Source organism: Chiloscyllium plagiosum, chromosome 16 (genome assembly GCF_004010195.1).
Source record: "Chiloscyllium plagiosum isolate BGI_BamShark_2017 chromosome 16, ASM401019v2, whole genome shotgun sequence".
Classification (NCBI taxonomy): domain Eukaryota; kingdom Metazoa; phylum Chordata; class Chondrichthyes; order Orectolobiformes; family Hemiscylliidae; genus Chiloscyllium; species Chiloscyllium plagiosum.
The window spans coordinates 12,194,940-12,220,451 of NC_057725.1; the positions used below are offsets into that span (position 1 = coordinate 12,194,940).

Below are 25,512 nucleotides of genomic sequence, written 5' to 3' on the forward strand. Positions count from 1 at the left end.
TAGGGATAATAGTCAGTGGTGACCAAAGTATTGGAGAGGATTCTTAGAGACAGATCTTATGATTACTAGGAAAACCATAATTTGATTAGACATAGTCAGCATGGCTTTTTGAGGGGCAAATCATGCCTCATAAACCTTATTTAATTCTTTGAGGATGTGACAAATTACATTGATGAAAGTAGAGCAGTGGATGTGGTGTACATGGATTTTAGCAAGGTGTTTGATAAGGTTCTCCATGGTAGGCTAATTCAGAAAGTAAAGAGGCATGGGATACAGGGAAATCTGTCAGTATGGATACAGGGTTAGCTGGCCCATAGAAGACAGAGGGTGGTAGGAGATGGAAAGTATTCAACCTGGAGTTTGGCAACCAGTGGTGTTCTGCACGGATCGGTTCTGGGACCTCTGCTTTTTGTGATTTTTATAAATGACTTGGATGAGGAAGTGGAAGGGTGGCTTAATAAGTTTGCCAATGACACGAAGGTTGTTTGTTTGTTGTGGATAGTGTGGAGGGCTGTTGTCAATTGCAACAGGACATTAACAGAATGCAGAACTAGGCTGATAATTGGCAGATGGAGTTCAAACTGGAAAATTGTGAAGTCATTCACTTTGGAAGGTTGAATTTGAATGTAGAATGCAGGGTTAAAGGCAGCATTCTTGGCAGTGTAGAGGAACAGAGGGATCTTGGGGCCCATCTGTATAGATCTCTCAAAGTTGCCACCCAAGTTGATAGGGTTATTAAGAAGGCGTATGGTGTGTTTACCTTCATTAGCAAGGGGATTGTGTTTAAGAGCCACGGGGTTATGCTGCAGCTCTCTAGAGCCCTGGTTAGAATATTGTGTTCAGTTCTGGTTGCCTCATTACAGGAAAGATGTGGAAGCTTTAGAGAGGGTGCAGAGGAGATTTACCAGGATTCTGCCTGGAGTAGAGGGCATGTCTTATGAAGAAAGGTTGAGAGAGCTAGGTCTTTTTTCATTGGAGTGAAGAAGAATCAGTGGTGACTTGATAGAGGTGTACAAAATGTTGTGAGGCATAGATAGAGTGGATAGCCAAAGACTTTTTCCTAGGGTGGAAATGTCTATCACACGGGAGCAGAGTTTTACGGTGATTGGAGGAAGGTTTGGGAGATGTCAGAGATCGGTTCTTTACACAGAGTGGTGGGTACATGGAATGCACTGCCAACAGTGGTGGTAGAGGTAGACACTTTAAGGACATTTAAGCAGCTCTTGGATAGGCACATGGAAGATAGAACAATGAAGGATATGTAGGTTAGTCTGATTTTAGAGTAAGATAAAAGGCCACCACAACACAGAGGGCCGAAGGCCGTATACTGTTCAATGTTCCTTCACTTTTCCCAGAAAAGACAATGACAGGATCATGAAATGGAAAGTAGTAAAACAAAAGAAATGGTACTGGGGGTGGGATGGAATTTATTAATTCAGGTAGGAATGGGATTGAAGTGGCAGCCTAGATGAAGAACATCTTTGTTCAAAGCATGAACAACATGCTTTGTTGCCTCTCAAGTACCAGACTTAGCCCACTTTGGAATGGTAATGCTATGGAACATAAGGAATGGCAGCCAATCATCATAACTCTCATGGAAAACTGTGAGGCTTGCTCACAGATACTTTGTTTGGATTCTGCCAGGGGCTCTCAGCTTCTGACTTATTACAGCCTTGGTCCAAAAAAGAACTAAATTTCACAAGCATGTTGAATCACACCCGAGTGTGCATCATTTAGCCCAAGCAAGAGGTTATTACAGATCTCTGTAGCAGGCAGGACTTGAATATTTGCCTCCTAGGTCAGAGGTAATGACATTATCATCGCACCAGAAGAGCCAAAGTTCTTCAGGATGGTGTCCCAGTCCCAACCATCTTCAGCTGCTTCATCAATGACTTTCATTTCATCACAAGGTCAGACGTGGGATGTCTACTGCTAATCATACAATCTTCAGCAACATTTTAACTTCCCAGATAGACACAGCCAATGTCTATATGAAGCAAGACTTGTTCAACATGCAGGATTGGGCTGATAAGTGGCAATAATATTCACACCACACAGGTGCCAAGCAAAAACTGTATTCAACATGAGGGAATGTAGCCATCTCCCATTGATATTTATTTGGATCCCTCACTACCAATATCCTGGGGCTACCATTGACCAGAAACTGAAGTGGATTAGCCATGTAAGTACTGGGACCACAAAAACATTCCACAGGTTAGAAATTCTGCAGTATAACTCACCTCGTCTTCCCAGTGCCCTGTCCACCATCAAGACACTAGTCCAGAGTGCGACGGTATACCCCCCCCCCCCACTCGTTTGATGGATGCAGCTCAACAACATTCAAGCTTGACATCATCCAGTACAAAGCAACCCACTTACATTATCATACAGTAGCAGCAGTACGTATATCTATGAGACACACTGCAGCAATCATTCAGGCTGCTTTGATAGGAACTTCCAACCAGTGACCTCTAACACTTGAAAGGCCATAGCTGTAGATGCAGATAACACCAACACTTGTAATTGCCTCTCCAAGTCATATAACATCTGGGCTCAGAACTATATTGCCCTTTCTTCTGTTGCTGGATCAGATCTTGGAATTCCCTTTCTTATAACATTGTGGGTGTGCCCACACCCCAAAGACTGCAGTGATTCAAGCAGGCAGCTTGCCACCATCTTCTCGATGCAATTAGGGACAAGCAACAAATACTGACCAAGCCAACGTTGTCCACTTTCCATGTGAGAATGGAAAAATAAATCAGAAAGAACAATAGGAAATAGGAATATTCAAAAAAGGAGAATTAATGCATATGAGGAAATTGGAACAAAGGAATTTGGGAGACAGGGTGGGAAGACATTAGTGGGAGGATGCTTTTCGGGAGTGTTAATACTGCACTGTTTTTATGCCATACAAGACCAGTTATTAGCAAGACAAAGCTTGAGATAAAGTAATGAAATGTAATGTTGAACAAAAATGGTAATATAGTCAAAACAGACAGGAAAAAAAAAAGGACAAGTGTATTTTTTGAAATGCTGAGTGAGAAATCAACCGGAGGAATAAGTATTAATACCACAGGATGACATAGATTTAATGACAGCACTGTTTTCACTACAAAATATCCCACACTTGATATCACAACTGACCACAAGCAAATCTCATGCTTTAAGCTAAATTTAGTTCAGAAATTGTGCAGTTTGCAAGAAAGGGTAAATGTTGCATTGAAAAAATTATAAATATTCAAATTAGGTTTATTTATCATGACCCAGTATTTGCTACCCTTGAGAAGGTGGAGGTCAGCTGCCTTGATGTGCTACAGTCTGTTTGCTGTTGGTAACCCCATAAGGCTGTAGAGAGCGAGTTCCTGGAGTTTGACCAAGTGATACTGCAGAAACTGTAATATATATATCGAAGCCAAGATGGAGGGGAACTTGCAGATGGCAATGCCCCTATTGCTCATGAGCTTATAGATCGTAGTGGACTTGGATTTACAAGTGCTGTCAAAGAAGTGGTGAATTTCAGCAATACATCTTCTAGATGATACACACTGTTGTTCTTGTGCATTGGTGGTGGAGAGGAGTGAATGACTGAGTATGTAATGCCAAAGAGTAGGTTACCTTGTCCTAGATAATGTCAAACTTCTTAAGTGCTGTTAGGGTTGCACCTATCCAGGCAAGTAAAGAGCATTACATCACACCTCTGAATTGCGCCACTAGATGGTGAACAGACTTTGAACAACTCAAGTGGTGAGTTGCTGCAGGATTCCTAGACTCTGACCTGTTCTTGTAGCCACAGTATTTATACAGTTAGTCTAGTTCAGTTTCTGGTCAATGGTAAACCCCCAGGATGTTGACAGCGGAGGAAGGCAACAATCTAGTGTTGGACTGTTAATCCAAAGATCCAGGTAATGGGGATCCAGGTCTGAATTCCACCTCTGCAGATGGCGGAATTTAAATCCAATAAAAATCTGGGAAATAGGAGTCCAATGATGACCATGAATCCATTATCAATTGTTAGAAAAATCTATTTGGCTCACCAAAGTCAGGAAGGAAGCTGCCATCCTTACCTAGTCTGGCCTACATGTGACTCCAGACCCATAGCAATATAGTTGACTCTTAACTGCTCTCTGGGCAATTAGGGATGGACAATAAATGCTGGTCTGGACAGTGATGCCTACATCTCATGATTGCATAAAAAGATCCAGTGATGGCAATGCCAGGAAACGTCAAGGGACAGCTGTTCGATTCTCTCCTATTGGAGATGGCCAATGCCTGGCATAAATGATTCTTGCCATTTGTCAGCCTAAATCTGGATTCTGTCCAGGTCTTGCTGCTTTTGGACAAGTACTGCATCAGTGCCTGGGGAGTCATGAATGGTGAACGTTGCACATGAACATCCCCACTTCTGACCTTATGATGGAAGGAAGGTCATTGATGAAATAGCTGAACGCAGATAGGCCCAGGGCACCACAATGAGGAATAGAAGGAAGTATAACATTTGACAAAGCATACTATTTTTACATATATAATTTTATTTTAAGTACAAATTTCAACATACACAAAACAAAATAGACAAAGATCAGATTAAAATAAAGCTACTGGATCTTAACTGGTTACAAATTAGAACCCCAGTGCAAGGTGGATCTACCTTTTGGAAAGTATATATTATACAGATACAAAAAAATCCATTCAATATTTTTTGGGTTTCAATCACAATAAGCTGCTCTTTGGGTCTCACAGTATCATTTCACTTACTTATATCAGGTATTTTATTTCGCTTCAGTGCTGATAGTTAATTCTAAAAGCGTATTTATAAAACGACATTAAGGATGACATAATTAACCAAATAAATTTGAGGCAATAGTTTAAAAATAACTTCACTAATTTTTCTCCTCTAGGAGTGTCTCATAGCAAATAGGCATCATTGTAACACAATTAGGGCTCCACAGATTTGATCTGGCTCAGGTGACTAATGCAACTGGTAACAAATTGTATTCCTTTCATATTTGATTTTTAACATTTGGTGCCAGATTTTGAAAGAAAAGTGTCTTCAAATACCCAAAAAAATGTGTTTTAAATCAAAGTGCAATGGCTGTGCCTGAAGTAAGTTAAGTCTTCACACAACATTGGTGCCAGAAAATGAGACTTTTGAATAGAAATACAACTGTGACAAACAACAAAACATGATTGGAAGAGATACTAGTAAAAATATTGTACAATAAACAGGCTGAAGACTTTCTAAATCCCACCTTGGCCTGAGTCAAATCTGTGTTTTTTTTCTTTGAATGGCAGCAAGAATAAAAAAATCTCCATCGTTAAAATTCAGTGAAAGTTGTGAAAAGTTGAGAGATATTTATGAGTTGTTCACTTCCCATACAACCACACTGACATGTAGGTTCTTGAATTTAAAGGATTGCACTGCTCAGGTACAAATAAGCAATTTAGGCAAACGAGACAAACATTTGGTCAAAACGAACATTAACAATGTCCAATCTGATTTCTATTTAAACACATAAAACACAGGCATATCATTACACAACAGAGCATGAAACAACAAAGCTGCAGGACAAAAAAGCACATTTCTGACAAGCAAAATCTTAAAAATATTACAAGGTTCTCTTACAATCAGCTGTATAATACTCTAATTAATTGACATAGTCCAGTTATGTGGATAAATTGGAAACAAAACATTTTGTAAGTGAATAAATACAAACCATTTGTACTTAGTGTAGTACTAGGTAAGTCAAAACAAACCAATAGTAGTAGTACTAGAAAAAAAGGCTTCTTTTATGTAACTAGCTGCTCAAACAAAACAAAATATATTGGAAATTTGCTTCAGTTTCTATCACCATGAGATGTTTATGACCACCAAATTGTAACAAGTTTGAAGATTTTCATAGGATCAAGTGGTTCCTTTTTTGGTTTCAGGTGATTGACTGATGACTGAAGGATCTAATATGGGTTTTTATGCATTTTTATGTTACTGTATTGCCCCTTTTAAATATAAAAACCAGTACAAAAATTAAGCTGTCCAAATACAAAAAGTTGTTCTGTAAAAATTACTGGCTTTGTAAGTGGTAGAAAATCTGAAGCAAAGAATTAATAGAAACCTTATATAAAAGTTTATTCAGTTTCAGTTAACAATTTAGTAGTCTAATTGTCGTTTTATTGTGGAGACATGAGTTTGGAGGCAGAAACTTAAAGTGAACTATTAATTTTATGTAAAAATAACCTAAGAATGATTTCGATTTCCCACTTAAAACTTGCCCATAAATTGCATGCACTTTGGTCAGGCCAAAGCAACATGACTGGATGCTATTAGTTTTGAGCTCAGAACAATGTGCTTAAAAAAAGTAAATCAGGCTTGAAGTCAAGTTAATTTATCTTTTACTTCTTGGAAGTAGTGTTGAAATGATAAGTACTGGGCAGTTACCAGCAATAAGATGTGGTCCAATCATGCATTATTTGTTTTAGACTAACTCATTGACTTCTGTTATCTATTTTACTGGAATGAAGATCTGAACAACAGCAGTTCAATTACTGAAAGGAATGTATCTCTCCTGGGATAAGTAACATAACAGCACAGTATTTATTTGACAAAGTTATGCGTAACATGGACAGGTTAGCTATTTTGAAGAGCAAGCCTCACCATTAGTGCATAGAGTATCAACTAATTTGAAAAGAAAACATTAGGAATCTTATTTTTATTCTTTTGTTTACCCTCATTTTTTGATGGTTTAACTGGCCAGTGCTGAACTTAACTGGGGATAATCACATGGACTGTTGCAGCAAAGTGAGACTGAACAGTTCAAGCAACCCTATTCCTGAATTTCCCAAGTTATAGTCTTGTTCTGATGATTAAGCATTTATGGATTAGGATATGGACAAAAATGAATAACTGCAGGTCTTATTTGGTGGTCAGACTCCAGTTTAATAACAATTAAATGGGAGAGCATAACTGCTCTCTAACTATATCCATAACAGCTATCTAATTCTGAAGCAGATACTCATTTTCTAAGTCTTAATTTTCATCGTTGTAGTTGGACCAAAGGGGTAGAGTTTGCCTCAATTACACAAAAATAAGTGACAAAGGAAACTCCTGTCCCTGATGTCACACCATCAACTGAGGTTTTCAGCATTTGCAAATTAGGAAAAGTAATAATTCTTTGAATTAGACATATGAATACTTGAAACAGATTTAAACTGACTTCACTGTAAATTTAACACTGGATTAATAAGCAAAAATGCATTATTGTGATGTACTGTTAGTGTGACTAACTAATTTGAGTATGACACTGACTGATCATGTCACATCAATAGCAAGTACAACATTAAGAAATCCCAGCTGTCATGAAAAATAACAGGAGCACAGCACCACAAAAATCAATAATTGATTTGCTGCCTGCGTTTTGCTGACCTCATTTTCTCAAACCGCGATTCCATTTCTTCCAGAACTTTTGGCGTGTATCTGACGACTAATTTAACCGTTCCGTGGGCAGCTTTCAGAAGTTCAACTGCTTTTTCATGGTGTTCTCCTTCAACACTCTGCACACAAAAAAAAACCATTAATCCATTTGCTCTTTAAAACTTTTGACAAATTCAATACATGCTTGGTTAGTTCAGCCTGTAACTTGTCCACCTGAGTCAGAAGATTGTGGATTAAGCTTCACTTCAGCACTATGATATTTCTTTTTAATGAATGTGTTCAGAGATGTCATGATACACCCATCGAGCACATGGGACTCTAACTTGGGGCTCCTGCATCAGAGGTAGGGACACGGTCACTGTACCACAAACACCCGCCTGGTCCACTGTGATACCTTCAGGAAAGTCTCAATTGACTGTACCATGAGACACGTTACTGCATGCAAATTGGTTGCATCATCTGCCTAACATTACCATTCAATTTCATTATTAAATGAATTGATTGGCATTAAATCTTTTGGGAAATCCAGAAGTAATACGCTGAATGCCTATTCCAGCATAAGTTCCTCTGAGGTTTAGTTGTTCTGCATTCATATTGACAATTGACAAATTGTTGGAAATATAAAGATTAAACCAAAATTTTAGGCATTCGGAAAATTAAAACAAACATTTCAACAGAATTAGGGTAAAGGGCAAGGAGGGAAAACAAATCTGTTTCTATTACAGATTTGCCATGTGCCTCAATCTTTTATATTCTCTTTTCAAAAGCCACGAAAAGAGACAAGAAAGACTTCAAGATGAATGATGTCAAATTTTAAACTTTAGTTGACAAATTGCAACACCAGCTTTGAGCAGGAATTCATCACTACAATGGGATGTGGTTCCATACGCGAAAAAGCAGGTGCTAGCTCTGCAGATAAAAAACTTCCATACCAGTGGTAAGGGACAATTCATATGCAGCAGACTTTGTCTTTCTAGAATCAGGTTGTGCAGTCATCAAAAGTACAGTACAGGCAGTCCCTGGTTTGCGATCGTGTTCTGTTCTAGAGTCTATTTACAAATTGATTTGTATGCATGTTGGAACACAATACAGGACAATATAAAATACCAGTTTGTAAACAGTTGCATGTCAGACGTTTAAAATTACTCCCCTATATGGGATCACATTTGTAAGTCAGGGACTCCCAGTACATCATCTCCTCTGCTGTCACTGAAGTGCTCGAGGCTGTATTCACTCATACTGATAGAAGGATGCTAATTAGCTAACAGACTAAAGATCTTAGCTTTTAACTTTTTCTCTGAATGAGGGCCCTCACTTAAAAGTTGCCAAATTTTTTCTCTGTTCAAACTTAGGTGTGCATTTGCAGTTGTCAAGGCAGTCAATGCAGAAAAAAATAATTGCTTTCTTAACCAGTGGTCAAATCACAGAGAGACAGAAGTGTACAGCATAGAAACAGACTCTTTGGTTCAACTCGTCCACGCTGACCAGATATCCTAACCTAATCTAGTCCCATTTGCCAGCACTTTGCCCATATCCCACTAAACTCTTCCTATTCATATACCCATTCAGATGACTTTTAAATGTTGTATTTGTACCAGCCTCCACCACTTCTTCTGGCAGCTCATTCTATTCATGCACCACCCTCTGCATGAAAAAGTTGTCCCTTAACTCCCTTTCAAATCTCTGCCCTTTCACTTTAAACCTATGCCCTCTAGTTTTGTACTCCGTTACCCTGGCTATTCACCTTAACTATGCTCCTCACAATTTTATAAACTTCTAAGATCAGACCTCAACCTATTCAGCCTCTCCTTATAGCTCAAACCATTCAATCCCAGGAATACCCTTGAACCCTATCAAATTTCACTGTATGTTTGGAGTTTGCACATTCTCCCCGTGTCTGCGTGGATTCCCTCCGGGTACTCCGGTTTCCTCCCACATTCCAAAGATGTGCAGGCCAGGTGAATTGGCTATGCTAAACTGTCCGTAGTTGTTAGGTGCATTAGTCAGAGGGGGGTGGGTTACTCTTCAGAGGGTCAGTGTGGACTTGTTGGGCTGAAGGGCCTGTTTCCACACTGTAGGGAATCTAATCGAATCTAATTTAATCTTTCCTACAGCAGAAACCAAAATTGACCTAACCAATGTCCTGTACAAAATGACCTCCCAACTCTCATACTCAATGCACTGATCAATAAAGGCAAGCATACCAAAGGTCTTCTTCACTATCCTTTCTACCTGTGACTCTACTTTCAAGGAACCTTGAACCTGCACTCCAGAGTCTTTGTTCATCAACACGCCCCAGATCCTTACCATTAAGTGCATAAGTCCTGTCCTGATTTGCTTTTCCAAAATGCGCTGAATATAATTCATTTCTTACATCAATGAGGCTGCTGAATTTTAGAATATATCCCAGTTTCAGTCCAACTGTAAAAAGGTACCATTAATCTCAAGTGAATTCTCTTCTCATGACTCACTGTGCATTGAATGAGTGGTTTGAATCTTAATAAGGACAGGTAATTTACCAGAGTTAAACCTGTTAATGAGCATGCTATTCTCAGTCAGATTGTACAAAAGTTACTATTGGCTACATTCATTTGCATTTGGTAGGAAGAAAAATACATCCATAAAGCTTCTGCTTGCAATTGTTATCCAGTGATCCTGCTGTAAACACATGTGAGGATGACAGGTAATTGGTATCCATATATCAACAAAGGAATGTCATTAGGAAATAAAGGGAAAAAATTGCAGAGGAAAGAAATCTGGTTTAAAATGAGGTGAATGTTAATGATTTAAGTATTCACCCACATGTTCAGCTCAACTGCTTAGATTTTTTGTGGGTGGCACTGTGGCACAATGGTTAGCACTGCTGCCTCACAGCGCCAGAGACCCGGGTTCAATTCCCGCCTCAGGTGACTGACTGCGTGGAGTTTGCACATTCTCCCCGTGTCTGCGTGGGTTTCCTCTGGGTGCTCCGGTTTCCTCCCACAGTCGAAAAATGTGCAGGTTAGGTGAATTGGCCATGCTAAATTGCCCGTAGTGTTAGGGAAATGGGCCCGGGTGGGTTGCCCTTCGGTGGGTCGGTGTGGACTTGTTGGGCCGAAGGGCCTGTTTCCACACGAAGTAATCTAATCCATTCTTCTCTTAAACCAGCAGGTTCCAGTCAGTTTTCAAAGATGCACAAAACCAGCATGTAGCAGGCTTTAAAACTTTAAAAATGCCCAATCATAAATCTAAATACTAAAGTATATATCATGATGAGAAGTAAAAATAATGCATGGCAGCAACTAAGTCTGTCCAAATCCTCTTGAATCTGTTTTGCATGTTCCTCAGAAGACATATTCCCATGTACCTTTGCATCATCCAAAAATTTGTAAATATTACATTTGGTCTCCACATCCAATTCACTGATTTATACTGTGAACGTTACACTAGTCAAAGGTGGCCAACACAAGACTGATCCACTTATTCCAACGTTTCTGACCGTTAGTTAATCCTTAATTCATGCCAGTACATTAGCAAAATTAAAAGCACTTGGGTAGGAGGTGAACAACCTCTTCTGCAGGGCATTCTTTCCAACAGCTTGCTGAAATTCCAAACGTACTGAGTCCCCTTTATCAAACATCCTAAAATAAATCCAACAGGTTTGTCAAACATTATTTAAAATCCCCACTAACTATATCCAGTCAGGATTTTATTACAAAACTGCCCATTTATCAATCTATAAATAAATTCTAACGATTTTTCAACCACCAGTACAAAGATATCACACCTGTAGTTCCCAGTTTTCTCTCTCTTCACTTCTTTGAGTGAATTGGATTTATTAATTGATTATAAATCCCATTAGATGAAATGGTGGGATTTGAACCCTTGTTTCCAAAACATTAGCCTGTGCCTCTATTATTCATTACGCCACCATCTTCCTGACAACGGAGACTCCCTTCCTCTGCTAAATGCATTACTTTGCAACATTCATTTTCATTTCAGCATTTTCCTTGAAACCTTTCAGAGGTAGTATGGAATTTCAACTCACACCAGACAATCAGAAATCCAGCCACCTGCACTGCAAACCTTACAGCCTCATCACCACTCCAACCCCTCCAGCAGTGGTGCATTCAGGTAGCTTAAGTCATTGCCCATCAGACCTTCGCTTTCCCCAAGATCATTTTATACTGAGTTGAGATTAACAAGTCATTTTTCGGTTACTGCATGCTAAATTATCTTTTTTCATAATTTTTTCCATGAAACCAAGGTGTAGAAGCAGGCCATTCAGCCCATCATGTCTGCCCTTTCATTCAATGCATTATGGTGAGTCTGATTATCCTCAATCCCATACTCCTGCTTTATCCCATAATCCTGGTTTCTCTTACTGATTAAAAATCGCTCAGTCATGAATATATTTAATGACCCAGCCTCTATAGCCCTGTATGGTAAAAGATTTCCACAGATACAATAGCGTCAGAGAAAAAGAATTCTCATCTCTGTCTTAAAAGTGCAATCACTTATTCTGAGATGATGCCCCAATGTCAGTATATCTTTCCTGAGATAAAGACCCAAAACTGTTCATAGTATTCCTAAGGTCTGACTGATGTTATTTATTTTTAAGGAGACTTCCCTATTTTTATACTTCACTCAGAAGTAAAAACCATTTCCCCATTCCATGGCAAGAGTGCATCACTGGAATGGTCAACATTTATTGCCAATTCCCAAACTTTGAGAAGTTAGCAAGCTTTCTTGAACTTTTACAGTCTGTCTAGTGAAGGTAGATACCTGTTACACTTACAATGCTGGTAAGCAAGGGAGTTGTAGGATTTTGACCCACAGACAATGAAGCAATGACAAAACCGTTCCCAATTAGGAAGATACATGGGCTGAATGGGAACATGCAGGTGGTGTGTTTCCAAGTGATTATTACACTTGTCTTTCTAGGTTGCAGAGATGATAGTTTTTGAAATTGCTGCCAAAGAGCCTTGTACATGGTACACACTACTGCATTAGGGATCAATAGTGGAGACAGTAATTGTTTAAAATGGTGGGCAGGGTGCTGAACAAGCCATGCTTTGTTCTACATGGTGTTGAACTTTTTGAGCGTTATTGGAGCTGCACTAATTCAGACAAGTGAAGAATATTCCATCATACTCCTCACTTTCATCTTGGAAGATGGAAAAGCTATGGGGAGTCAGGAGGCGAGTTACTAATTGCAAAACTCTGAGCCTCCAATCTGCTCTTGCAACTACAGTATTTCTACGGTAGTACAGCTAGTCAAGGGCAAGTACCCAAAATGTTGACGGTGGACAATTCAGTGACGGCAAGCTTGGGATTTCTTGATTTACACAGTTAAGAGTGCCGGTGTAGGTCTCGAAGTGAACATTTAAATATATTTTGGACAACATTAGTGGCTGTACTTCAATTGGCTGCAAAATATCTTAGGATGGAAAAGGTGTGATATAAACACAAGTTCTTGCAAAAGAATATCAAAGATACCTACCACTCCATTGACTGACAGGAGCTGGTCCCCACGTTTCAGACCTCCATGACGATCTGCAATGCCAGCAGGGATAATGCGGGATATGTATATGGGAGAATTTTGTTCCTTACCACCCATTATATTGAATCCTAGCCCTTCATCAGTTTTGGGTAATTCCACAACTCTTGGATGCGAGTGACCTTCACTGGCAGCAAAGGCTGCCACTGTTGCCTGTTGAGACAAATTACGCATTTACAATCATATCAAATTCTGTAAAACAAGCTGGTGCACAGCACAGACAAAAGTACACAACCATTCCAAACACTACAAAGGCAACAAAGGTCCAAGTAACCTACTCCTGTTCCTCATTCGTGTGCACAAATAATATTCAGGAGAGAAATATTCCAACTCACAATGGACTCTTGAGGAAATGTTACATTCAAATGTTCTCACTATAACTCACTGTTTGACCTCAGGTTTAAGAGAGTGGTGCTGGAAAGGCACAGCAGTTCAGGCAGCATCTGAGGAGCACTAGAATCGACATTTTGGGCATAAGGCCCTCATCAGGAATGAAGGTTTATTGAGTGTCGGTTCAAACAAAGTTTGCTGTTTCATCACAATTCTTATAGGTTCAAAGATAACTTTTCATTTGGTAGACTTAAAGAAATCAAGGTTTTCAAAATTGAAACCTTTATCTAGGGGCTCTCAATATCTTGTCATCCACTGTTTTTTAATTCCTGAAGAAGGGCTTATGCCCGAAACGTCGATTCTCCTGTTCCCTGGATGCTGCCTGTCCTGTTCCCTGGATGCTGCCTGACCTGCTGCGCTTTTCCAGCAACACATTTTCAGCACTGTTTTTTAATACTCTCTTTCTCTGTATGTCAATCAGACCTTTCCCACCTTGACCACCTGTTTCGACTTTGTAGGTGTCATGTAAAATTCTCTTTTGCTGCATCACTTTTAAAGCGTTTCTACTGTTTTTCTTTCTCTTATCCACTCATTTTCTATGGCCATTTTTTTCCAGGTACCGTTCAGACAGTAAAATTGTGGGCAATATACAGGTCTGGAAGTGAACAATGGGTCTGGGAAAGGAAATCCTTCCAGGAGGCAGGAGAGAGTATGCAAGTAACTGGATGCAGGGCTTTGGAAAGTCAACCAGGGACACTGGGATTTGCAAGCACATTGCAGAGGTCTAGAGTCAGATTGAATTTGTTGCTGCTTTCCTGTCTGGCAGCCTATGTGGAGGAGAAGAGGTAGTGAAGCTCAGGCAAATTAAACAAGATTCACGAGAAACTAAGATGAACAATTCCTGAAGCATTGGTGGCTTGAAGAATTACATTGAGGGAAGCAATCTTGGACTTGTTAAACACACTAATGCAGAGTGGAGAAAGTTTGAACCTGACAGTAATTTAAGAGAATGTATAAACTACAATAGCACAGATAACTGCAATTGTACAGAGCATTAAAGTTACATTTTTTGACTCGTCTATTTTCAAGCAAACAATCTCCATAGTTAACATTTATTTGATCAATCAGTTGCAAGTATTATGCACATATCCAATGTATTACAGACACGTAACAGATGCAACATATATACCATAAAATCGCATGCTTATCCTTCACATCTATATCATGAAAACAGAGAAATTGATATATACCAATTATTATAAAACTGATATTTTGAGTAAAACATCCGATCTGGTCAAAGAACGGACACAGTCTATGTCACTCTGGGAAATGTAAATGTTATGCAGCAAAAAAACAACTTTGCGTCAAGTCAAATTTATTTGCTAATATTCAATAATAAAATCACGATTCCAAGTTCAGTTTATGTTGAGGAAGGGATAAGCAAAAACTGCAAATTGCATTTCTCATCATGGATCCAGTTTCCTATTGTCCAACAGAAGAATTGCCTTTTTGGTCAGCAATGAATATAAACTGGTTGGAATGTCAGCTATATGGGTTCATTCCAAACCCTAACTTATAGGGTAAGGATTATATAGAAAATAGCATAGTCAGCATGGATATATCTCCCGTCGGATTGAGACAAAATTTTCAAGTTATATCATTCTTTCATACGGTGCAAGCCAGCAATTCAACATTCAAGGAACAGATGATTCCAGAAGTTGCTAGGTGGCAATACTCAATTTTGGCCAACAGCATGGAAGCTTTTTAATGCGTCATTTTGGACTGTTAAAGGTCACTGACAAAATATTATAGAAAGAGACTGAAAGTCAGTGTGTTGGGAAGGAGACAGAATGTAGACTCCATGCTTCAGGCTAGAAGATTTTTTTAGCTGTACTGCAGGAAATACAAACGAACCACTCAGGTTGTGTGTGGAGGACATTGAGTTAAGTCCCAACAGCAATTGAATATCTCTGTACTGTCGGAACTTAGGACAGGTTCTAGGAATTATTAAGCGGTCAGAATTTAGGAAAAATCTGAGAAGTCATGGTGGCACACGAAGTCAGGTGCAACTCATAGGCGACGAGAGTAGAGATTGGGGGTTGAAAAACCACATGTATCTCACCTTTTGCCGATAATGTATGTTTCGTAACACAGATCGTATCATAATTTGGTGGTCTCACTGGAGTTCAAAATAGCATACAGTTGTAACACATGCCAATCTTTCTAAAAGATAACATTGCTATTTTGCTGTAACAGGGCAACAAAGAGCCCGAGGCTGAACAAAAGCAGGGCAAAGCTGGTACCTATTAATGCACCAGGACCCCTCTACTTTGTTCCCATTTAGGTATTGACATGTCAAGTGCATGGTGGAGAAGGGGAACAAAGGAAATCAGAAGATATCCATGCTTCCATGGACCATGGCACCTCACAGAAGCTTGAGCAAACAGCTGATATTGCATGAAAAGGTATAATGACATGAACAAGAAATTATCAAAAATTGTCCAGAAAAATACTAAGAAACCTGCCTGAGGGTATACTCTCAAATCTTTGACTCAGATGCATCTGTAACAGATTTTGCCAATTTCTAGAGGAAAACACATAAGGAACTGACTCTCCTTTACTTGTGTTTTTCCCCAAATTACACAATATTCCCAACATACAAAATCAAGTAATTAGGCTTCTCTGTTCTTTGAAACCAATTGTTTGTAGGTGAACAATGAATGGATGCCTTATTTTCTTCCCTTACAGAAAGTGTATTATTTCCACCTAGCGCTTTGCCACAGTGACACAGTTCAGATAGAGCAAATTATCATAGGCATGAACCTGCCATTCATGCAGCATGTTAGGGCAGTAACTTGCTGAGCACATCTCCAGCAATTTTTCTTTTGCAAGAGAGAGTTCAGAAAAAATAATTCAAAGTATTCTTTGCAGATTTCTCCTAATAAAGAATTAAAAGTTTGCTGAGAAACAAATCAAATTTCAAACTATTTGAACATAAGCCTGTCAAGCAACATGCATAACTAATCACGTCCGTTATCACAATACGGTATGAGCCTAACTGAAGTTTCAGAAACTTTATACCAATTATGAAGATCACTCAAATTACCATGGTAACAAATATGAATCCTGGTAATAACAGCAAGGCATTATGAAAGAAATATTTGCTTAACTTGCCAACCTGGTTACTCACTCAACAGACCCCTCTTCTCTTGAAAAGTAAGACATACAACTTGGGTTTAAAAAGTGGAAACTCATTGAATATACATCCAAGGAAAGCACATTGTCAGGAAAAAAATGATCATGACGTACATTTATCTGCTCTAAATATATTCAAACTAAAAGTAAAATTGAGATTCACTGCAACAAAGTAAATAGTATGAAGGGATATAGGAGTACAATAATGCAGTGAAGCTCATACGATAAAATTTAATTCATCATAAAAGCTGTGGTACTTGTACAGCCTAACTGTGCAATGCCAGCCTTTTCAGAAATACTGTTGCAAGTCTCCTTACCATAAAGCACTGTCGAATTAAGTGATTCTGAGGAATTTAAGCCAACAAATATAATACGAGCCATTAACCAATTTACAACAGTTTCCTACCTTAGCAGTAGCATTGGCTCTCACCTCTGGACTACTATTAATATCCACAGTTTCATAAACATGCTCGTAAACCTGTGGGCAACACAGTGGATGTTACTGCTGAGAGCTAACTAATTTCCAGGTTTACAGTATTTATTCACAAATAAGCCTTCCAATACTTTGGCAGAACAGAATTGGACAAAACCAACTGTCAGCAAACAAATTCAAAAGTTAAAATAAAACCAATTATTTTTATTTAAAGATCTAGATTTAATTGGAAAATTAAGGTAATCATGATATTCAAAAGACTAGTTCTTAGAAATCAGTTGTTTATGGTGGTGAGAGGTGGGATAATTTTCATTTATGATATTTTCCCATTAAGATATCTGAATAAACAGTTTTATTTTATGAAGCACAGCAAGTAATTGTTACCTTAAAATCATAAACCACCAAGCATTCCAGGGTTCTATCCTACATTAAGATTGGTTTTGATTATTCTGCATTAGGCTGATATAACCATGTCACAACCTTTGAAAGTACAAGATTTTTCTCAAATGCTTGTTTGTATTTTTGCACAAAAATAATTGTTCAGTGAAATAGTATTTAAACAGCTTTCTGACTTTATTGTACATCATTTAGAGGGGAAAATGTACAGGGACATACTTCTCGTACAGCAATGCAGAATTCACTCTGAAGTACCCTTTGCAAAGCCTGCAGCTTCTGCGGTGGCACCTCTCCACTCCTTTGTAACTTCTCCAGCAGTTCAATAGCACGGGAAACATCTGAAAAGTCAAGTATAAATTCAAATACAAATACAGTCAGATATGCAACCAAACCAATTCTTTGCAATTAGTTCATATACATAACAAAAATCTGTCCTACCCAATTGTGGTAGAGCTTTCGAGAAAGTTTATGCACAATACTGGCTAATCAAAAAAATCTTTTTTACTTGCTATCCTCTATTGGTCAGTATTCCAGAACAGTTTAATAACCTTTTAAATTCAGACACCTGTCTGCATCATCTATTTGAAGTTCCTAACTTGATTTGTTTTTAATGAATTAGCAATTCTGCATAAAAGCAGACTTTCAAAGAGAAGTTCTTGCTAACAGTCCACCTCAAACTTACAGATACAATTGAAAAATACAGGCAAGGTATGTTCCCGATCTTTATGCTATGCTAGCTCCATGCCATAACATCAAAACATCATTGAAGATTTCTGTTGTCAGATCAAAGTAGTCATTAAATTGAAAATTAGTTAGGGAGCTAATTAGCCACAGTGCACAATGGACTGTAGGCAGATCTCTATGAGAAAAGGAAAATAGCTATATTACTTGAGGAGCACCACTCTACAACCAACAAGGGACAGGCAAGGACCAGGTCCCAAGTCTATCTCAGCCAGAATGGGAACTGAACTTGCTTTGAACATGAGCTAACTGAGTTAACTGGCCCACTCAAAATTTTAAAACGCCACAAATTTAAAGTGTCTTTAGACTTCAAATTTGAAATAAATGACTGTCCTACATCTATTCCCATTATAATCACTGCAAGAAGGCTTTTTCTGTAGATATGCGTACAATTCTTGGGAAAGTCTGACTTTTCAATGAACAATTGCAGCGGAGCACAACATGTCTGGATGATAAACACTAGAAAATGTCCTTATACACAACTTTTATATTGTATGGTGATGTCAATACTACTAGAATAGTACCAGCAATTATTGCCAACCAGTGGATAATTACTTTTATGAATGAGAGTACATTATTCCCCCTTTGCTACAGTAATCAGTGTTTCAGTATCAGTACTTGATTGTCATTATTGCGTACACATCTTCCAAAGTCACTGAAAAATAGTCTGATTGCTGCACATTATTTTGGAAATGAAACATGTTTTTAAATTTTATGACAATGTCTTTAGTTTTCTATTCTAGCAATGTTTATTACAACATTTGAAGCGAACTGGTTATTGTCCTCATTCGATTTATTTCCAGTTCTTTTGCTAACCCTAACTCCATTAGTCTCCTCGTGGAATTACAAGTAGCTGTCCGCCCAGTTCCTACATTTGGTTAAATTAGCACAGACTATACACCAGAGGCATTGCTTTCTCATTCACTTACAGCTAAATGGATTCCAAACAATGAAATGGTTCAAAGTTTGTGAGAAGATTTGTAGCTCGGGTGCTCGTTGCTGTGGTTCTGTTCGAAATGTTTGCAACAAAAAGACAGGGGACGAAACTTTTGCAACAAAAACTTCCAGCTCGGCGAACAGAACCACAGCAATGAAATGGTAGTTGTGCCTCACAGAAAGAAAGAATTTGATTTATATAGCAGCTTTAACATCCTTCTGTTGTCTCTTGGCACCTCACAACCAATTAAGTATTTTGAGAAGCATAGCCAGTAAAAGAAAGAAAGACATCTAATTGTTCATAGCAATGAGCCACAAATAGCAATAGTCAGCCTTAATTATTTTGATTGACGGACAAATATTACCCAGAAATCAGAATTCTTGACTCTCATCTGAATTGTATCAGGGAACTCGAAGGACTAGGTAGTCAGTTCAAAACTCATCTTGAAGGCAGAATATCTGACAGACATTCCCTTCTATTTTTCTGGTTCACAATCCAAGATGTTCACTGAGTTCAGTTAAACTTTACAAAATTACAGATAGGACAGAATATCTTAAAATCTACTTCCCCAATTCCATTCCTGGTTCCTTGCTGAAAGTTGCCATGCCTTCAATGTCATCTACTGTCCCATGAACCTTAAGTTCAACATGAGGAAAATTATAATTACAGGTTCACTCTCCTGCTTTTAAGTAATTGCATAGAAGTTTAGCTTTAGTTTCTACTTAGTATGTTTCTTGAACACAAGTTCAATACTACCATTTTCCAAGATATTAATTTATAATATTTTTAAAGCCTTGTTCAGGTAAGGCAATCGTCATAACTAATGCATTAGTTACTCTGTTCTTGTAGCTCATTCCACAACAATCAAACAGCAATTATCCTTTCTTTCCACACCATTATCAGACAGTTCTGCAGCATTAACTAAACTGCAAACAGACAGTGCACTCAATATTTTCCTTTTCAAATTCTACGATGGAATTCTTCCTTTCCACAGTAATCTGCACAGAAGCCATCACAAAATATCTTTCTCACAAACCCATGATAAATACATACAAAATTGTTCTCGAGTAAATCCACTGCCTCAGTTACACTTGCTGTTTCTGGGTCAAATTTAAAACTCACATTGTAAACTAAGTGCACAACCAAGGCTGAATGCATGTATCCTTCACTCCAAACCTAACTTGCAAATACAATTTTTTTTATTATTTGTTCATGGGATGTGGGCATTACCCATCTTTAATTTTCATTGTACAGGGCAGTTCAGAGTCAACTACATTGCCATATGTACAGAATTACATTAAATCAGACCAGGTAAGAATAACAAATTTCCTTCCTTGTGTTTCTTGCTACAGATGCTGCCAAACCTGCTGAGTTTCTACAGCACTTTGTTTTTGTTTCAGATTTCCAATCTCTAAAGTTCTTTGTTTTAAATTTCCTTCCCCGCTGACCAGTGCATTCCTAATTTTATACTAAAACAAAACATATGATTAACAATATTACTGCTACAACTTTGCACCTTAAATATTACTCCAAAGAAATAAAGACGTTAAAATAAAGCCCAGAACGCTGAGAAACAGGTGCAATACCAGTGATGCAATTTTTCAGAGAGACAGCTTAAGTATCTGTCCCAGAGGAAGCTAAAGAAACACCTGAATGCAAGAACAATTTTGTTTTAGACAAGATTCCTCTCTGAACAGATCCTTAACAACAGCAAAACCTTTGAAACCTGAACACCTCCTAAAATACTTTACAACAGCATGAAGTAAAATTTGACATTGAGAAACCAAAGGATATGAGGGGAGTTGATCAGAAGTTCACTGATTAAAGGAGAAATGTTTTAAAAAGTTTGTTAAAAAGATGTCACAATTTGTTCCTTTTCCTTAAGCAGGAGGAATGAAGCAATTGAGGAGAGTTAGCACTCTAGCATCTGAAGGCACAGGCTCGAGGCATTTATAATGAGGGTTGCACGAGGGGCTGGAATTAGGAAGTCCATGTACCTCAGACTTTTTTGGGGGGGGGTGAAAAGTGAGTGGATGAAAAGTGAGTGGATAGGTTCACAGAGGGGCAAGGGCATGGAGGGATTTGAAAACAAACATGAGAATTTAAAAACAAACAAAACCAGAAATTGGAGAAATTCCACAGGTCTGGCAGCACCGGCAGAGAAAACAAACAGGGTTAACATTTTGAGACTTGTGACCTTTCCTCAGAACTAGTTTCCTCTTTGTTCCTGTCTCTCGAGGTACAGCTGGACCTGTTGAGCTACTCCAACAATCACTGGTTTTATTTGCTTCAGATCCCCAGTTCTGAGCTTTATTTGAAAAAATATAAAAGCCTGCCTTGTCGTTTGCCCTTTTTGTTTGGGGGTAGTGGTGGTGCTGGCTCCCTGAGGAAGGAAGAGCCAGCACCCCCCCTAAAAAAACCTCTGTTGGCATCTTCCAGCTGCAAAATCCTTTCTGTGAAGCACCTTGAGGCGTTACCAAGGGGTCAGGTAACCCTGGAGCTGGAAGGTATACCTTCGTACCAGCAGCCTAGCTCAAGCACCTTACAGCCTGCTCCACTCAAAGTGATTTATACCTTTGGAGTAACTGGAATTGCCCCGGGCCGGCCGCTGGGTGCAGAGAGAGGGACCTACCTCTGTCCAGTCTGATGGGCTCCATCACCAACGCCATTCCACAACAAAACGACAGAAACGGACACTCCGGAAGTGACGCCGACCCCAGCCGCTCTACATCCGCATCTACTCGCTCCGCTCCTCCAACTACAGCGCCACCGCAGGCTGGGAGGACACATCAAACCCACTTAGAGCCCTGAACTCATCTTGGTCACTTGTCAACCCAAGTTGGGCACACGGTTTACTAGCATTATGTTTTTCCACCTAAGTTTTTTTTTGGGGAGGTCCTATGTATGCTTCTAGTTTTCTTGTTTAAAGTTTTTTTTTCACAAGACTCTGTTTCATATACAGAAAAAAATCGAAAGTATTGCAGATGCTGAAAAACCTGATACAAAAACATAAATTGCTGGAAAATCTCAGCACATCTGGCAGCATCTGTAGAGAGAAAGTACAATTAATGTTCAGGGTCCAGTGACCCTTCATCTGAATGTTTTTTTTCTGAAGAAAGATCACTAGATGTAAACATTAACACAGATTTCTCTCCACAGATGCTGCTAGACCTGGTGACATTTTACAGCAATTTTTATCTTTGTTTCTGCTACATAAATGTTTCTTTGTTTAATTTGGAGCAAATCTATGCATTTAAATGTTAGATTTTGTGATATTTCTGCATTATCATCATTGACTAAATTTGTTCCCATTTCCCAAAGAGGCATAGAATGGTTTTGGCATCAGATTCAGCACATTATGTGTATGAGCCTGGCTAGCTATCACTATATGGGTTTTGGAAATTGAGTTGCAATTGTGTTACATTCATGTAAGGTTTTTCACAAGCCATAAAAGTATAGGTGTAAAAGTGTGATGGTATATTTTAGTTGTTCATGTGACATTGTTCTGAAACACAACTTGGCTTGCTTCGTTATGCCATGGACAAATCATATTGTCATATAAATATCTATGGATAGCTGAGATTAAAACTGTCTATCTATTTCTACATTTTCTTGAAGCCACTATTGAGATTTTTTCCAAAACATATTGTGCGAGAGTGGGTGGAGGTGGAGAGAAAGACTGGCTTTAAAATGATAGTAAATTAAATAAAATAAGACACTAAAAAAGCCAGTATCTGCAGCAATTTTTGTTTTTGTTTAAAAATATAATGTTTTCTTCGGTTGTCCAGAATGGTCTTTCCTCATGGAATTAATTAAAGAACAGGTTTGGAACTTATGTGGCACTGCACAGGTGGCACTCCATAGGATGAAATGTCATTTGAATTAGAGTTTGGGGTAATCGTTATTACTAATAATAAACATCATTCCATCACTTATTTTAAAGTTCCATTCCACCAAATTTTGATGTGATATTTTAACAATAGTACGGAACTTAGATATTGCTTCAAAAGAGACACTCTGTCAGAGCTTTTCCCCTTGTAATCATCAGGACATTTTGCAGGATATCAATTTAAGGAGCAAATAATAATTTATATTACATGAGTGGAGAATGCAGATTAGTTTAAAATCAGACTCTGGTTGGTACAGTCTCACAATATATGGACTCTTTGTTTAAATAAGTGGTGTAAAACTGTACACAGTGGTCCAGCTGTGGTCTGAATAGTACCATGTGTAGTTTTAGCAAAACCTCTCTACTTTGATACTCCTTTCCCATTGAAATTAAAGCCAGCATTTGCCTTCCCTATCACTCACTTAACTTAGATGCTAGCTTTTTGTTTTGTAGTTTTCTGTAGTTTAAAATTTGTATTTTAAAGTGCAGGAAAAGTAGATTTTAGTTTAAATGCTGCGGAGATCTGACCTATTTTATTTACAGGTCAGAAAGGCATTTTGAACGTTGATTTTAGAACTTCATTTACAAGAAGTTGTATTACTTCAGCTAAATGAAGAGCAAACCACCTGGTGAGATAATTTTCAGGCTCTTCAATGGAAGGTGTTTGTACTTATAACTAGAAATGTATAGCTTTCATTTACTATAGAGTTTAGATTTTGAAGTTTTTGAACATGTGGGTTTTGCTCTTTGTATGAAAGAGTTATATGATGAACCTGTCAGGCTTTCTAAAGCTATACTTCTTTTAAGAAAAACAAACACAGCAGTATAACAGAAACAATTCCTGGTGTAGAAAAGGAATTTATTTGCTTGTGAGTTTTTATGAATGGACAAAGTAAACAAATAAAATAGGCCAGGTCTTTCTTTCTCTTAACCATGAGGACAATCACTGAACATCTTCATAAGATACTGCCAATTTATCATTAACAAAACAACATAAATGTTTAATACACAAAAGAAAAACACATACTATATTACACTATGCTAGAACTATCAGGTTCACCTCAATACAAATATCAGAAAAAATGATTAATCCATTTTACTTCAGCAATACTTTTACAGACATTCAAAACTCAATGTATGGTAACCCTTATCTTCACTCTCATGCTTTTTGCTCATTTGGAATGGCTATAGTCATTTTCTGTTTTTGTAATTGCTGCACTTTCATTAAATTTTATCTTCTTCAGATAATAACTTTTCCGAAGACTTTTAAACAAGCTGCAAACTCAGCTCACTGTTACTATTCTTGATTCCCTGATCTTTATCTTCACAGCTTTTCGCTTCTGGAGAAGCATTCACACCAGCCCATAAGAATCTCGGATTTCTCCAAAGCCCTTGCTGCTTGCAGACTTCTCGTAAAAGCAACTTTGCTGCTATGGACCTCTTCTTCCTACGTGAGCCTGCTCTCACATCTTGTGTGTTTGTCTCTTCTGAAAAGAGCTTATGTCGGCATAAGGAATTTAGTTTGAGAGTTCCACACGAGATGATTTTAGTACAAAGCTATTTATTAATATATAACTCATTATAAAATTACAGAGTTAGCAATGTTTTGCTAGAACTCTGAAACGACTATCTGAAGCTGAAAAGTCTAAGCTCAGTTGGAAGAGGTTACCAAACTCTCAAGACTGGAAATTGCCAGTAACAGTTGAATCCAATCTTTAGATATGGTAGAGAAGGTATTCTACCCATTGTTTGAGTACTGTAAAGGAGTGCATTGGGATAGATGGAATATTGTATTCTACTGCTTATTTCAAAATTTTTAAAATGATATTATGTGTAAATAGCTTGTTTTTAAAATTTTATCTTCTCTTCTGTTGCACAATAAGTTTAAACATTGAGTCAGAACTGCATTTACTAGACCCTATGTATTGATATAAATATACTTTAAGTGCATATAATGCAAGTGGGCCATATTGTTCATATTGTTTAACCAAATATGAAACATTGTGCACTTATGGTCTATAAAGCCAGGTTTAACTCTGGGATCTGAAACGTCTAATGTTACCAGCTGGAATCGTAACAAAGTGGTGGCTATTTGCAGGATCAGACATATTGAAATTTAAGCGCTTTCTGTGAATCTTTTAAAATTAGGACATGGAGATACTGAGCACAGAAACAGGAGGACTGTTGTGAAGTATATAACATGGAGCAGTATTTTAAAATGGCTTTGAGCATTGCAAAAATGTTTCTGCAAATAGAAGATGAAACACTGGGTTATTTACAATCTTTGACGAAAGCTAAACTAAGAGAGTAGGCCAAAAAGCTGGAGGTACAAATAAAATGAGTTATTTATTTATTATTACATTTATCTAGAAATATACAGTGAAAAGTGTTTTATCACCACAATCTGGCACCATTTTGAGTTATAAAAAGAATAAAAATAAATTACATAAATAGATTAGATTACCCTACAATGTGGAAACAGGCCCTTCAGCACAACAAGTCCACACCAACCCTCCAAAGAGTAACCCACCCAGACCCATTTCCCTCTGACTAATGCACCTAACTATGGGCAATGTAGCATAGCCAATTCACCTGACTTGGACATCTTTGGACTGTGGGAGGAAACCCA

The 25,512-nt window shown here is 38.2% G+C and overlaps 1 protein-coding gene across 2 annotated transcripts; it reads right to left on the reverse strand.

Moving 5' to 3' along the window:
• Window positions 1-4,509: 4,509 nt before the first annotated feature.
• Window positions 4,510-21,745, reverse strand: lin7c (lin-7 homolog C (C. elegans)). Of its 2 annotated transcripts, XM_043705454.1 has the most exons (5): window positions 21,627-21,740; window positions 17,536-17,654; window positions 16,894-16,965; window positions 12,906-13,115; window positions 4,510-7,542 (listed from the first exon to the last, which is right to left on the reverse strand). In XM_043705454.1, the coding sequence occupies exons 1-5, from the start codon at window positions 21,661-21,663 to the stop codon at window positions 7,381-7,383; spliced, it is 600 nt and encodes a 199-aa protein (XP_043561389.1). In that variant the 5' UTR covers window positions 21,664-21,740; the 3' UTR covers window positions 4,510-7,380. The 2 variants fall into 2 exon arrangements, with proteins under 2 accessions (XP_043561389.1, XP_043561390.1); XM_043705455.1 differs by lacking the exon at window positions 16,894-16,965 and having other exon boundaries at window positions 21,627-21,745.
• Window positions 21,746-25,512: the final 3,767 nt, after the last annotated feature.